The 15,715-nt window shown below is 43.1% G+C and overlaps 1 protein-coding gene across 1 annotated transcript in view; it reads right to left on the bottom strand.

Moving 5' to 3' along the window:
* USP6NL (USP6 N-terminal like) overlaps positions 1-14,985 on the bottom strand; it is a gene marked incomplete at its 5' end in the record, with an annotated part of 117,876 nt that extends 102,891 nt beyond the window's left edge. Inside the window, 2 exons of the mRNA XM_084299017.1 lie at positions 9,797-9,886; positions 14,869-14,985. Coding sequence (XP_084155143.1) covers positions 9,797-9,800 — 4 coding nt within the window. The remainder of the gene's footprint in view (positions 1-9,796; positions 9,887-14,868) is intronic.
* Between the last annotated feature and the right edge of the window lie 730 nt (positions 14,986-15,715).

Genomic DNA, 15,715 nt, shown 5'->3' with positions numbered 1-15,715 from the left:
CTGAGTGAGCCTTTCAGCACTCTGCCATGGAATTAGACAGATGTTCAAAGACCTTTTCAATGGTAAAAGAGAAAGACCGCATTCAAGAATACTTTCATATGGCAAAGCGAAGTGCTTTATTAAAACAAAGTGCCCTTTTATATTAATGTTCTATTAGATTAATGACTGCGTTGGCCAAAAGCACTGCAGATTTTATAGCACGCTGGTATGCCTTCTACCCCAGACAATAATTGATTATGTTATGCAACATAAAATATGGCCAGGGGGAGGGTGCTTACTTCAGAAATCTTGAGCAGGATAGGTACAGGGATACCTATAGCCTCAAGAAAAATCCACTGCTATCTTGTCAGACTCCCACATCATTTTAAGAATGAAAATCTCTTAATTATAGTAGGGTTCTTTTGCATCCAGAGATTAAATGAACCTTATAAACAGCTGCTTGATAGGATATCACCTAAGTGCAGCTGCTTTGTTTCCACAAACATTTGCAAATATCCTTTAACTGTTGAAGCGACAACAGATTGGACAGTTTAAGTGAAGGAAAAAAATCTCAAATTTAAACAAATACAGAGCTACTCCCAGAGCCAGTAACCCTGCTGGGATTACTTGTATTACCTCACTTATAATAACAACCCCAAGTATTTTCAATCCATGCTACAAATCAAAGTTGTTTCCCATCAGAAAGTGCATAAATAATGTCAGAGTAGTTTTTCTTGAAACATGGTCAATTTATCTTAAAATAACCGCATGCCCTATAAATCAAGGATTTTTTTTTCCTTGAATATAGGAGAAATAGTGCAAAATGAGGCAACAGCTCACATTTTTCTCAACTGTGATAAAGTTACACTACTGAGCAGCAATGGCTTCATTTTTCCAACACGGCAGTGCATATTATTCCATCAATTGTATGGAAAGGGAAAACGCCGTGACTCACAACAGGCGAGGAAAGTCTTTTAAATACCTCTCAGCACTGCTGCTGGAAGAATTCCTTTTCAGCCCGTTTCAAACCCTTCATCTGACTAAGCTGTTCTTTTGCAAATCCTCTAATTCAATAGGAAATTACAACAGTATGGTGCTTAGTACGGAGCCTCTGCAAAGTCCTCCCTGCAGCAACCAGAACAACATTGTTCTGTGTCTGCACGGTGCCTTGTGCGAGGGGTGGGTGCCTGCCCAGACATCTCCAGCTCTTGGTTTTTGGCCATATTTTAGCAAAGAGTTTCTGCATCCTTTCCTTTGGAATGGACTTGACCACCACACTCAACTTATCGCAGGAATGAATAGGATCCGAGAAGTATGAATTGCTTACATAGCACTGGATACTTGATACTCACTCCAGAGAACAAGGTTACAGTGTTCCTTGCTACTCGCTCCTTCTGCTGCAGGAATACCAAAGATCCACAATAAAGGCATCATTGTGCAATGCTCTATATAAAGGAGTACAGACATAGGCCCAGAGACTAAGATTCAGATTTTAAAATGAAAAAAATGTAACAGAAGAGTATTATCTTGCCAAAGGCATGTACGTCTGTGTACACCAATTTGTCATAACTCTCAGTTCAGTAGTCCTTACTGGCCATCAATGAAAACTGCAAGACAAATTTAGAAGAAAAAAGACACTCTCCCTTTATATATAGATATAAATAAAGGGAAGCGTCTGTGTAATGTGATTTATAAACAGAAAATAATACAAAAGTATATAAAATGTAATGAATGTTATTAAATATGTTTACAAACATACATATTATAATTTGTCATAATGCATAAGTCAATTTTGCCATTATGGGGGTGCACACACAAAAAGAGTTACTTTTTTTAAAATAAATAATTTCTAAATAACCCAACCTTAGTTTTCCTTGCAAACACAGAATATATGTGAAGTGAAAGTATCCAAAAAGGGACCAATAAGTTGGTGTACAATAAGTGGGCTATCTCCAGGAGTATTCACAATGGTAACTTTTCTGCCACAGGTCTCCTATCAGTTTAAAGCTAACAATAGCTTCCTGCTCCTGCCAACATCTTGGTTTACAAACACAAATTATGTTAGTTTAAATGTAGGTGTTATATTGCACTAACTTATTTAAACAAACCCCATCAACCATCAAATTAAATCCACAGCTGAAAGAATATCGAAAGTTCTCTTTATGACAGCCACATATAAATAAAATGACTGTTTTAATATTTTAAAATTAAAAAAAAAAAAGGAAATCTATGCAACGGATTTTAAAACAATTAGCTTTATAATACATTAATTTAAATAAAACAGAAAACACTAAGCAATAACTATTTGTTGACAAGGTCTTATAAAAAGTCAGACTGTGGAACTTAAATATACCACCTGGAAGCACAGCTTCTGAATATGATAAATGTTTTGTTGTTGTTGTTTTGGTATCTGCAGCCTTCTGCAAGACTTAAGAAAAGAAACTGACTTCACTCCAGTCTATGGAGATTGATGATTTATTTCATTTAGTTAAAAAAAAAAGTGACAGAACAAAAGAATCCCACAAACCCAAAAACGTTTGTCTATCCCAACCTAAAAATAAAGACTAAATGCAAGGAAAGCCGCAACTTAGCAATCCTAAATACCCTGAAATGATCAAAAGTAAAAGGAAGGATTACGAAAAAGTTAATCTAAAAAGTCAGTTTAAATGCAGGCAGATTTCAAAAAGCTTTTTCCATTTGTGTTCTGATTGTACAGTTATTTAAATCTATCAGCCAAAAAGAGTAACGGGGTCTCAAAAGATAAATAAATTGACATAACAATGCAACAAGAAATCCAATATCATAAAATGTTAATATTAAGAAAACAAGCAAGTTTTTACTAACATGCCTACATTTCCTCAGTGTGATGCATCTGTGCTGTGCATGCGAAGTATTGTGGTTTATATTTTATTCTGACTAACAAGCCCTCTGTATTTAGAGGAGAGGTTTAATTACAGCACTGGTGAGAAATTGGGTCATCTAAGATCTGATTAGCCCTCTGGAGATGCCTCTCCTCTCTTAGTGTTGAGGAAGCCTGAGATGACTCCATGGTGGAACTGGAGCATTGTTCCACGTTACGATGGTTCCACGCACACAACAAGCAAGGTAAAGACAGCCTTACACTGGAGAGAACTGTCTCACCCACTGACCACTTACTCTCACCCCTGTGCTTTGCTCAGTGAGCTGCATGAATGGTTTGTACTGCTGCAACTTTGTAGTACACAGGTTAGGGAGCCCACCCAATTCAACTCAACCTCATGAATGCTTGCACAATAAGGAAGAATGCAGGAATTGAGACAGGGAAACACCATCTCTACTGGCTATGGCAACATCGCAAAGGGGTCATGAAATATTGAAGCCCCTCAGTTCAGTCCTGGCTTTCTCTCCAAGCCATACCTTTCAAATGAAATCTGACTTCATCAGAAGTTTTCCTGCAAGTTCCCAGAAGTTTCTGTAACTCACTAACCGTTACCTCTAGATCAATTTCGAGTCAGAAAACTCATCTCCTGCACGCTTGATGATGGCCTCCCTGAGGACTAGCTGCACAATAAGGAGTGCACCCAGCATACACATAGCATTAGCTACCTGTAATTGAAGAAAATAAAAGTGGAAAATATAGATAGATAAAACAGAAGAGTATCAATGAAGCAAGATCAAGAATGGTAAGCATTTCTCCTGACTGCTAGATTCAAGAGCTAGACACCTTAGTACACGTGTGTTTTTCATGCTTCATCCTCCCACTACAAACAAGTTACTACACCACTGCTTCTTCTAATCCAAGAACTCACACATGTCGTTACAGTTATACAAACTGCCAAGTTACCCCGATAGCTTCAAGAAAACGCAGAGCACATATAAGAAAAACAGTAATGTTATCAGTGAGGTAATTTTTAGGAGTCAGCAACATGCAAGAGACTCCTGGTTCACAGAAGTATTTTGTGGATTTCATTCTCTTCCAGGTACCAATAAAAAAGCCCTGCGATTCAACTATTTAACTCTTAAAGATATTTTTTCAAGCGTCCTGAGTCTTCAAATTAAGCTTTTTGAAACCTGCATTATGGCTCTTTATCATTCAGACCTTGAATAGGGTTTTCATAAAGCATTACTACTGCAAATTTCAGTAAAGATGACCCAGGAGGCGATAGCTTCTTCACTATTTCTCAAATGACAGTATTTCGAGAGATTAGAATATAATTCCTGTGAAATCAGAACAATTGCTACAGAAAACACTTCACACTCTGCATCTTCAAGCTTGTATTTTGAAAATGAGTGCTCAGGGTTCTCAGTTCAAAAAAATAAAACCTTAGCTTGCAATATAAGAAAATAATCCGACATCCCGTAGCTATTCATTAGAAACATCTTTTAGCTTACTTTTGCATTTTCCTCCTCCAACAGGCAATTTTGTCCATGAATCACAAAGTCTTCTCCCTTCTTTCAATCTCAGCTTATTGAAAACAACCGATGACTAAAAGGCCTCTTAAGCTGCATGAATCAACCTTAACATTATTGGCAACAACTTTTCCAGACTACCCAAAACATGTAACAACCTTACACTTTGAGGTACAGGTCATTGTCCGTTTCTCAGCATTTACTTTACCAAGTGTTTGACTTGCTCCTCAGCTCATTATCAATTCATTCTGGCATAAAAGGAGGGCAGATTGAAGGGGGTGGTAGGAAATTGAGGCAGCCTCAACCAAGCACTTTTCTTAGCCTAGGAGTTTTAGGAGTGCATAAACCCAAAAGACTCTTTTCTGAGTTGCAAACAGAGATATAATAATGCATACTTGCTAAAGCATTACATGTTTAAGGTTGACCTGAACAGGTCATTTGTTTTAATTCCCAAATTTATTACTCACGAACACAGAAGCTGACAGCCAAATATATTTCTTTACACACGCCACAGGGACTCAGAAAGGGAGGGAAATGTGGGTTTTGGCGTGTTTTTGTTTTTCAAAATCACAAAAGCTAAGGTTTCTCCATAAACACAAGCTAGAAAGCCAGCTGTAATGAGAGGTCAAGAAAATAAGCAACCATCAAAGAGAGGCAGCCTTTAATCACACCAACACGGTCTTGATTTGAACTGGTAGAGCAAAAGGTTTCCCACCTCATTACCAGACCACACTGACCAATTCCCAAATATAAGGTTACGCTGCACAGCATCTCTCCAAACACACAAAACGTGCTCCTGTGCTCAGTCAGTCACAAGGAAAACCTAAACAGATTATACTGAAACACAAAGAATAGCAGGTTCACTTCCCAACTGCACGCAGTGTAAGTTTTAAGGGTGTGGGAAACAAAACTAGAAGAAAGAAAGTCAGGAAGGAATTATTCTGTAGAATTTATTATGACAGCAGAATAAAATACAGAAAAAAAACTTGGCACTGTATCCTATACATTTAAGGGAAAAAAATGAAGATGTCAGCAGCTTGTTGCAACAGTATATACTAACATTTAGTTTAATTGTTTGCAAACCAAGTTCATTGCAGGCAGCTCAAGCAAGTTCATCGCACTGACCTTTCTTCAAAGGAGAAAGCACAGGAAAACTCCCAAACATGAAGAGCACTGTTTATAAGCCTAAGAATTTTTATCATGACACTACACATTTTCTGGCAGCCAAATGTCAACAACTGGAGAAAATGTAAGAGATTAAACCAACTCTGCCTGTGGTGTGACACTTCTGGCAGGTTAGATACAGCTTCTCAGAGAAATCCTGGCTATCTTTAAGCATAAAATAAATCAAGATCTAGCCTGGGTACACTGTGCCCCATAGGATAATGAGGTCACAAAGCCACAGCGTAATTTGAAATGTGGATTAATCTTCGCCTTATTTATGAAAACAGACATTTATAAAGGCATTCCACAGAAATAAAAGCTTTAAGAGAGCCCCTCCATTTTAGCACCTTTTCAGTTTCTCTGTACTGCCCATGAACAAAAGCCAGCTGCCATGGATGCTGGGCTTGGCAATTCTACCAGCGCTCTTCTCCAGTCCTGCAGATGATCAAATACAGCAGGATCCAAGGCACTTACCCAGGCACCTGGTAACTATTCGAAGTTACACAACAGCAAGAGTTCCCCTACTCACTTTCTGAATAAATTTAAGCTTATTTTTAAGCAAATGACTGGTTAAGACGTGTTTCTTAAGTACCAAGATAGCACAGGTTGCTTCTAGAAGCTGCTTCAATAAAATACTGTGTTTTTTTTTTTTTAACAAACCACAAGAACAACAAATTTGATGCAAGGTAGAAGTAGATCTTCAAGCAAATAATTAAGATTGGCAGAAAATCAAACGGTTGCGAACTGCCTGTGAATAAATTTAGGGCAGATAATAGAGAAGTGATTTTTAGGATTCATTTTAGGACCGAGATTCTAGACCAGTCCTTCCCAAGCAGTAGTGGAAATACACATTGCATCAAGTGAAGGAGACAGGAGACCTAGTTACCCAGGATGTGGAGAAGGCTGAGGTATTCAGTGACTTTTTTTTTTGCCTCAGTCTTACCAGCAAGAGCTCCAGCCACACAGCCCAAGCCCCAGAAGGGGAAGGCAGGGACTGGGAAAACGAAGAACTGCCCGGTGTAGGAAAAATCAGGTTTAAGAGCAGCTACAGAACCTGAAGGTGCACGAGTCCATGGGCCCTGATGAGATGCATTCATGTGTCCTGAGGGAACTGGTGGATGATGTTGCTAAGCCACTCTCCACCACATTTGGGAAATTGTGGCCACCTGGTGAAGTTCCCACTGACTGGAAGAGGGGAAACAGAACCCCCATTTTTAAAAAGGGAAAAGAAGGAAGAACCAGGGAACTACAGGACAGCCAGTTTTACTTCTGTGCCCAGCAAGATCATGGAGCAGATCCTCCTGGAAACAATGCTAAGACACATGGAAACTAAGGAGGTGACTGGGGACAGCCAGCAGGGCTTCACTAAGGGCAGATGCCTGACATATCTGGCGGCCTTCTACAATGGGGTTACAGCACTGGGAGGTAGGGAAAGAGCAACTGACATCAGCTACCTGGACTTGTGCAAAGCATTTGATGCTGTTCCTCATGATATCCTTGTTTCTAACTTAGAGAGGCACAGATTTGACAGATGGAGCAGTCAGCAGGTAAGGAACTAGCTGGATGCTCACCCTCAATGACAGGGCAATCCCAAGCACAAATCCAGGCTTGGTGGGGAATGGATGGAGAGCAGCCCAGAGGAGAAGGACCTGTGGGTGCTAGTGGATGAGAAGCCCAACACAAGCCAGCAATGTGTGCCTGCAGCCCAGAAAGCCAACCGTGTGCTGGGCTGCACCAACACAGCGTGGGCAGCAGGGCAGGGAGGGGATCGTCCCCCTCTGCTCTGCTCTCCTCAGACCCCACCTGGAGCCTGCGTTCAGCTCTGGGCCCAGCACAAGGACAGGGATGGATCAGAGCGAGTCCAGAGGAGGCCACGAGGATGCTCAGAGGCTGGAGCCCCTCTGCTGTGGAGCCAGGCTGAGGGAGCTGGGGGTGTTCAGCCTGGAGAAGAGAAGGCTCCGGGGAGACCTCACAGCAGCCTGCCAGGGCCTGAAGGGGCTGAAGGAAAGCCAGAGAGGGACTCTCTGTCAGGTGGTGTGGTGGTAGGACAAGGGGGGATGGCTTTAAACTAAAAGAGTTGGACTTGTGGCTGCCCCATCCCTGGCAGTGCCCAAGGCCAGGCTGGATGGGGCTTTGGGCAGCCTGGGCTAGTCGGAGGTATCTCTGCCCATGGCAGGGGGCTGGGACTAAATTATCTTTCAGGCCCCTTCCAACCCAAACCACTCTGTGATTCTACCACAAGAAAATAACAAGTAGGATTCTATAACGTAGTCTGTACATAACAGTAGTCTGAGTTTTCTGAACAGCACAACATTAAACTTCTTAGGTTTGATGTCCCGACATTTTAGGTTTTCCTTTTAGATAGATTTTCATTTTGAATTACACTAGATGACTTACAGGAGTGTTAGAGACTCTCATCACTTTAACACTTCTAGCTGTTCTAGCTGCCACATTTTTTATGTATAAGTTTTCATATGCAGACAAATGTATGTTCTTAAGATGATAAATACCTTGTACAATAACGTGTTTAGTAGAAAGAAGCACAAAACTACAAATACTGAGCTTGTAGTTTAAGTTTCTCTGAAATAAACAGTAAGCTAAGAAGTCCAAGAACAGCTGAATGTAAATATTGAATCTCTTCTAATTCAAATGTTTAAAAAAAGCAGCATTTTCAAGTAGTGTCCTTGAAGCCCATCACTCAGCACAGACTTCAGCGGCTCATCTAGCTCAGGAACACGGTGCTCTTCCCACAAACAGGAGACTGCGTTTTGCTTAACATTATCATTAACCACCACAAAAAGCACTGCTGAAGTGTTACCTTTCGTTTGAACACAGGTATTCTTCCTAATACAGAGCAGACTTTCCAATCTAAAATCATGTCAAAATCTCATCAAAATCAATGGTGTTTCGCTCAAGTAATGACATCATTTGTTATACTCAAACCACAGCAAAACCGTGGTGAGTCACACAACACAGCAGCTATTATTCAAAAGGTAAAAAGACAAATATATTTAAGAATATCCATTAGGCGATGACAGCACGAGATGCTCTAAAAATGAATGATGATTAACATAGCAGCGTCTGACAAGTCAGGATATTCAGGTACGTGAATTACTGCTCGTGAAGTCGTCATTTATGCCCAACTTCAAACACTTTAAACATCAGGAAATAAACAAGTGTGAACAGCAATATGAAGGGAAACAGATATAATGCTACTAAAGTACTAAAACAGTGCTAACTGCTCTAAGCATGGACACTGAAATTCACCACTTCTTTCGGTCATTTTTTGGTGTATTTTTTCTTTGCTGCAATTACCAAACATTTCATCCATCTTTTTTTTTTTTTTTTCAGATGTCAAGCTAAAAAAAACAAAGAGTGTCCCTGACAAGAAATTCAACCAACAATTTTCTTCTAGTTACTTCCTGCCAGAAAATCAAACAGACTCATTTTGCTAACACAGGATATGATTATCCCATGAATTAGATGCTTATTCTCTAACAGATTTAGTTGTATTGAAACTAAGCTGTACTATAAGTACAGCTCACATGTTCAGGAAGTTATATCATTACTCCTGTGCGATGCAAGGCTAGGTAACATTGCTGCCACAATTTATATTAAGTAGCCTCACATCTACAAAAACTTATGAAAGACATTCACTCAAAACAGTTTGCTAAGAAGAGATTATCTTAACCATCAGCTGTGGTCTGAAACAGAACTTCTGTTTTCAAGTTCTTTTCCCCACCAAAACAGATCCTAAGTCACAGTTTTCTGCGGCTTATATCTTTCTAACACATGCCAAAATTCCTTTGGGATCAGACCTCTATACTGGCATTTGAGTAATAAATTTATTTTCCCCATAAAATGAAGTCCATTCATTTTACTTTGGATCTTTACCAGCTATTTGAATTTACTGGACATTCACATATTTTGGAGTTTTTAAGCAAACCCAAGACATTTTCCTCTCACATTTGGGTATTTTATTTACGCTGAAAAAAAAGAAACAAAGGTCAGCTTGTTTCAGAACTCACCTTCTTGAGAACAACACCAGGCTACCAACACAGAAGCCTTACAGAGCACACATTGATCAAAACTTTGCAGGTTAAGAAGAGTATCTGCCAATCTTGGCATCATTATCAAAGGACTGAAGAAGCAAAATTCAGTAGAATATTCTGAAGGAAGGACCACCTTCCAAAACTCATTACAGAAGAAAATTTCTTCTCAACTAAAAGCAAAATGTTTGTTTTTAATAAAGGAATCTACTCACTCATGACTGGAAACTTCTTTGCATATAATCCAAGGCAGGTCTTGAAGCAAGGTATCTTGTTGGAGAAGGTTTCTCAGAGGTATACATGTCCTGATGATGGCAGGAAAATAAAGAGAGAAATAATTTTTCAGCTTTAAATAAATGTTATACATAAACTCTCTCCTACTATATTTTCAATCTTTCTTGGTAAAAAAAAAGTAACGCAAAAGATAACAAACATTCTCAAGAAAATAAAAGACTATGATATAGACGTAGTAACTAAAAACACTATCAAAGTGGTATTTTCCCTCAAGGCCCTCAGCTAACAAGAAGATGCAATAAAAGAGATACTCTTTGAAACACAAGAGCTACAAAGAAATTTACTAAATAAACCTGAGTTGGCACTAGCATCCTGCACTTCCTCAGAAACAAAACCTGCAAAAGTTACAATTTCTAGTAACTGTAAGCCATGGGATCATTCAGTCTAATTGAACTGAGGAAAAGGCACCGAAGTAGGGCAGCTATGGATTCGCTAACAATAGGCCTGGCTTCCCCTGGAGCGAAACATGCAGGACTTAATCTTCAACAACGACAGCACAGCAAGAACATTTTTTACAAAATATTGCATAATCTGCATCCTGCTGCTAAAAGCAATCTGATAGAACACTTAATCTGAAATAACTTCACCTCACAGTTGAGATTAGGAAAAGAAAGACAAACATATCTATGAAACCATGAAGTTTTCCTCTAATACCTGCACAGAGTTAAGGAATAGCCTGATTTATTTCCTCTTTTCAAACCAATGAGAACTTGCTGAACCTGACCACCTGTGTTCAGCCAGGCAGATCATATCTCGTGCTGACTCAGATTTCAAGTCTCAACACTCCTGATCTCCTAAAGCTTAAAAATAATAACAACAATAAGACAGATTTACAGCACGTGCCAAGAAGCTGATGACTTTTCATAGGACTGGGCTGACATCACAAGAAGATGATAATACCAATTGCTAAAAACAGTTTTAAAAAAATGTTCTGACAGCCAAAAGGAAGCTGTTTCAGAACTCACTGAAACTTACAACAAACGTTTTTAAAAGTAATGGAGGGAAGAGGCTTAATAGGGGAAGAAAACGGTATCGTGCTGCAGAAACATGTATGCAAACATTATAAAAAAGAGGAACAAAGCCATTAGATGGTGCAATCACTGAAGAGCAACAGTTTGAATTGCAGGTTCTGTCAATTCTCCCTGAGCGGCTGCTAAATTAAATGGTTAAGTACACACAGCCTAATCGAAAATCAAGTGGCTGGTTAAAGCGTATCATTAGAAGTGCAGCCTTGTCAGTTTTCTTTTGACTGCTGATGTCAAAATTAGCAAATATAACTTCCAGGACATTTAACCATTTACCAGCCTAATTACACTTATTATGTTAAGAACATCAAACGAGCCTTACAGACGGCACGCCACCCAGGTCCAAAGCACTTTTGGTTGGAGCTCCACACAGCTTTTGAGCCCAAATTGTTCTTCAGCCTTATGCAGAGTCAACCGGAAGACTGGTCTCTCCAATTCAACCTGATTTTCCTACAGTACAGCCTCACCTTATTTTGTAAGTACGACCTGGTCTCAGAGACATCTCATTAGGTGACGGTTTATTGTCTGTATCTACAGGAAAAGGCTACTCATAAGGAAAAAACAAAGCATCAGTTCTGAAAACCACTTCGTGATAATAATAGCATAATTAATCTTATCATAAAACCTAGTCACGTAAAACTAAGGAAACGAGCGGTGAAGAATCTAGCAGCTATATGCTACCCAAAACTGTGCCATAACTATGTGAAGTGAATGTTTCAATATACTGCGGTGACCTGAACTCAGACCTCCATACATAAAACGTTCTTGCAATTTTGCCTTCTGCCTCTAAATCTTTTGTTTAGCTATTGCTAATACCTGTTCACTAGCCAATAAAAGTTTCCAGTTACATTTATTTTTTATTTGAAATATCACTGCTTAAGTGCTTTGTGTTTCTCTTGTTCCTAACTTGAGCACTTTCCTGCAGGCTTTTTTCTTAGACCATTTGAAAGCGCCCACTTCCCCAAAAAGGAAAGCTTCCTTTTTTATCTGCAATTTGGAGCACGGCAAGCAGTACTGGAAAGTCAGGAAAAGTCAGCACTGCCAAGCACCAGAAAGTCTGTACCTTCTATTGCAATACAACATTGAAGTTTTTCCTAAGGATGCGTGTTAGGAAAGCAAACTGCTGTCACTTCGCTTTCTCAACCAACCACCTGATTGCTTTCAATGCTCGTGGTGTTCTCTCCCATGCACAAACACTACCAAATATTGTGCAACAGGAGAAAGAAAGAATGTTCCTGCTGAACATCCTGCTTACAGATACCATCTTGAAAAACTGTATTTTTATTCAAGACAGTAGCTGACATCCTCTTGCCATTAACAAGCCCATAAAAAACCCACGCACCAACCTTTGAACCTTCTCTGTTCCTGAAGAGCAACCCTTGCATCCAACCCAGTACTTCCCCTACTAACACCACATTGCCTAGCCCTCCGTGGTATTCAGCTTCAATAGTTGCAAAACTACTGGCATTTTGATTAAAAGTGCAATGGGATATGAGAATTGGGAAAAGTTCCCTATAATTTCAAGTTTGAGCATACTTAATAACACGTTCAATTATCTGTTTCTACACCTGATTCCAGGTCCCCTTTTTACCCAATATTCTCAGCATGACGAGTAAAACCAGAGTAAAAGGAAGTTACAGCATATTATAAGCCCACGTATAGTGACTCTATCCAGAGAAAGAGATTCCCTTTAATTTATCAGCGAAAGATTCAAGTCAAGTCTGTGAGTACATTGCTGTAGCAGCAATTTAACTTGGATACTAAAGGAGTTAACACTAAACATTTATATCCCCGGTTCCCAAGACCCAGAAACTGAAGGAACAGCATGCGACTGCACTGCTTTTACAGCACACGTGCACGCACAAGAGACAAAACAATCTACATGGAGCCTGCCTGCACAAAGCAGCATTTTACTGTCATTTACTTTCTTCTTGAAACCAAGACCTTAGTGCCCCTCAAAGAAAACAGATCCAGAGATTTCAGAAGCACGTGTTTTAAAGCTTTAGAGCTAGCTGGCTGGCAAAACGTTAAGTCTGAAATGATTGGTGTCCGTGCTTATACTGAGGGCAAATGAACAGCTGGTTAAAAGGCAGTTCTGCTAAATGCTGACTTTCCACTGCATCCCAGCTGAGTTAATTTCAAAGTTATAATCAGTAGCAAGAGAAGCTACAAAGAAGCAAGACTAAGCCATTTAACAGCACGGCTATTAGCAAAATAAGACAATAACAATTCTGATCATCGCACCTTGCTTCTGAGCATCCTAGCTGAGTAAAATGCCCATTACAGCCAGAATGCAACGTTCCCAACAAAGTCGGGCTGCTGCTGTCTCAGAACCTTCACCAAATCATTGACTGGCCACAAATGAGGAAGCACCGAGAAACACAAACGAAACAAGCACAAGGGCACACCCTCCCCTTTGTTCATTGCAGGAATATTTACACTACAAAGCGTCCAAGCGAATTGCTTTTGGTTTCAGGCACTGCTGATTGGCCGCCGTGCCTAACACACACATGCCTGCGAGAGTTTGAGTTTCGACTGTCACGCAGCAGCCCTAGATTGCAGGCTCCGCATCAAACTAAATAACCACACAGAGAAATGAGTTAATCGAAGTGTTCTCGTTGAACTGAGCCTCCACAAAATATGCTCAGCGTGAGCAAGGCAGACTCACACTTTTGTTCCACTTTGACTCAGTGAAAGCTAAAAATGAGCTCTGTACTAATAGACAGCTCTCTGCACAACCCCCTGCTCCGAGCAGAAAGCTGCACAGAGAAAGTTACTCTCGGTGTGTAGAGGCTCAGGGCTGGTACAGGAGTTCAGCAACAGCTTTTTCAGCCACCACCTGACTCTCGCTCCCATTGCCATTCAATCACTGCGGTGGTTTCCTGCAGGCAACAACCACCCACATTGCCCAGAGACGCCAAACATCTGATAATTTCCTCCTTTCGCTGGTAGTCCCAGCACAGACCGAGGGTCACGGAGCCCGAAGTTTGGTGGAAAGCCGCTCACAGGGCTGAGGACCCTCCTGCACCGGACTGCGGCTCTGAGGCTGGCGCTCTTCCCCACATACCTGAGGCGTTACGAAAAGCAGCCGAGGCAGCAGGTACATGAGCAGCAGTGCCGAGAAGTCCCATTACACCCAAACTTTGCTCACCCCAAACCTCCCCGCTCCTGCCCTGGGTGGCGGCACGGCCTCACAGCACACCCAGGCCCTGACACCCTGACAGGACAGAGGCCCTCAGGGAGTCAGTCCCCGTGTGGTGACAGCCCCAAGGGGCTGCCCGACCCCCTTTAGTGCCCCCACACCCCTCAGGCTGCCCCCACACCCCGTGTGGTGCCCCCACACCCCTCAGGCTGCCCTCACAGCCCCCCCTCCGACCCCACAGCGGCGGCTGATGCGACCACCACAGCCCCTCATAGGGCTGCGCGCCCCTCACCAAACTGAAGGGTCACTTTAGGGGGTCTCCTCCCCCTGCACAGCCCCGGAGCCTCACTAAAAGCTCACAAAAAGCCCCCGGGACACCTCCAGGTGGGGCTCCCTCAGCCACCTCCCTCACGGCGCCCACCCCACAGGGCTCCCCTCACGATGCCCACCGCCCCCCCGGGCAGGAATAGGAGGGTCCTTCCTCACGCGGCCCCCCCCGCTTTGGGAATGGAACAGCCCGCAGCACCTCAGTACCCTACGGGAGCCAGCTCCCGCCTCTTCCACCTCCCGACCCCGCCGGGGGGGGGGGGGGGGGTGCGCTCAGCGCGGTCCCCCTGCGGGGGAGGATGGTAGCGCCCACCTCCCCCCCCGGGCTCTCGAGGAACTTCAGTCCCACCCCGCTCGCCTCAACGGCGAGGTCCGCAGTTTTTCCCCCCCCGCCGCCCCGCGAATGGAAGCGTCCGCCCAGCGACCCCGCCGGGTCCACTTCGGGAAATGGGGGTGGGCGCGCAATGGCCGGTTCGCCCCTACCTTTGCTCTGCCTTACCTTTGCTCGCCGCCTTCCTTCTCCTTCTCCTTCTCCTCCCGAGGGCCTCCGTCCTTGCCTTCTCCTCCTTCCTTCTACCCGCTCCGCTGCCCCGGAGCTCGGCGGCCTCCGACCAGGAAGCGCCCCGGTGTGACACCGGCGGCCGCCGCTATGGAAACCCTGCCCGCCCCCGCCCCTCCCCTCTCCTCCCCGGCCGGCGCCGTCCCCTCAGGGCAGAGCCGGAGCCGCCGCCGCCATTTTGTGCTCGCAACGAGGCGCGGAGCTGCCCGGCCCCGGCCGCGCTCCCCGCTCCCTCCGCAGCCGTTTTGGGGTCCTCAGCGAGGCCACCCTGGAAGCAGAGGGGTCGGGGAGGTCGGGTGGTGAATTGGGGTGGCCCTCGGCTGGGTTATGTGGGGGTTTCGGGGTGGGAGAGGTGGTGGGGTTGTGGGGTTTGGCTACAGGGTCAAGCCAGCAGCTGCCCTGCCAGCACCGCTGCTTTATGTGGCACTGGGCGTGAGGAGGAATCTCAGAAATAAAGGTGGAAAACACGAAGCAGGACCACCGCCTTTCCATCTTACCCATTAGGGTGTGCTGGCCAAGTTACCAAGACCCTCGTTTTTAAAACTCCGTCCCTTTTTTGGTTCTGTCTGGTGAGCCACCAATATGGGATGCTGATAGGAAACGCAGCTTTATGGGTGAACTCCACCAGCCTGTGCATAAAAGTACAAAAAAATGGATAACCTGATTGCACATTCCACCTCGGATCAAAAGAGAGATGGCTTTGATCATAGAATCCCAGAATCATTAAGGTTGGAAAAGCCCTCCAAGATCACCTGGTCCACCCACCCCCCTACAACCAATGTCACCC

This window comes from Netta rufina (assembly GCF_964035555.1).
Source record: "Netta rufina genome assembly, chromosome: 1".
NCBI lineage: Eukaryota > Metazoa > Chordata > Aves > Anseriformes > Anatidae > Netta > Netta rufina.
Note: the sequence above shows the minus strand (reverse complement) of the source record. Positions and strands in the feature narration are given on the sequence as shown.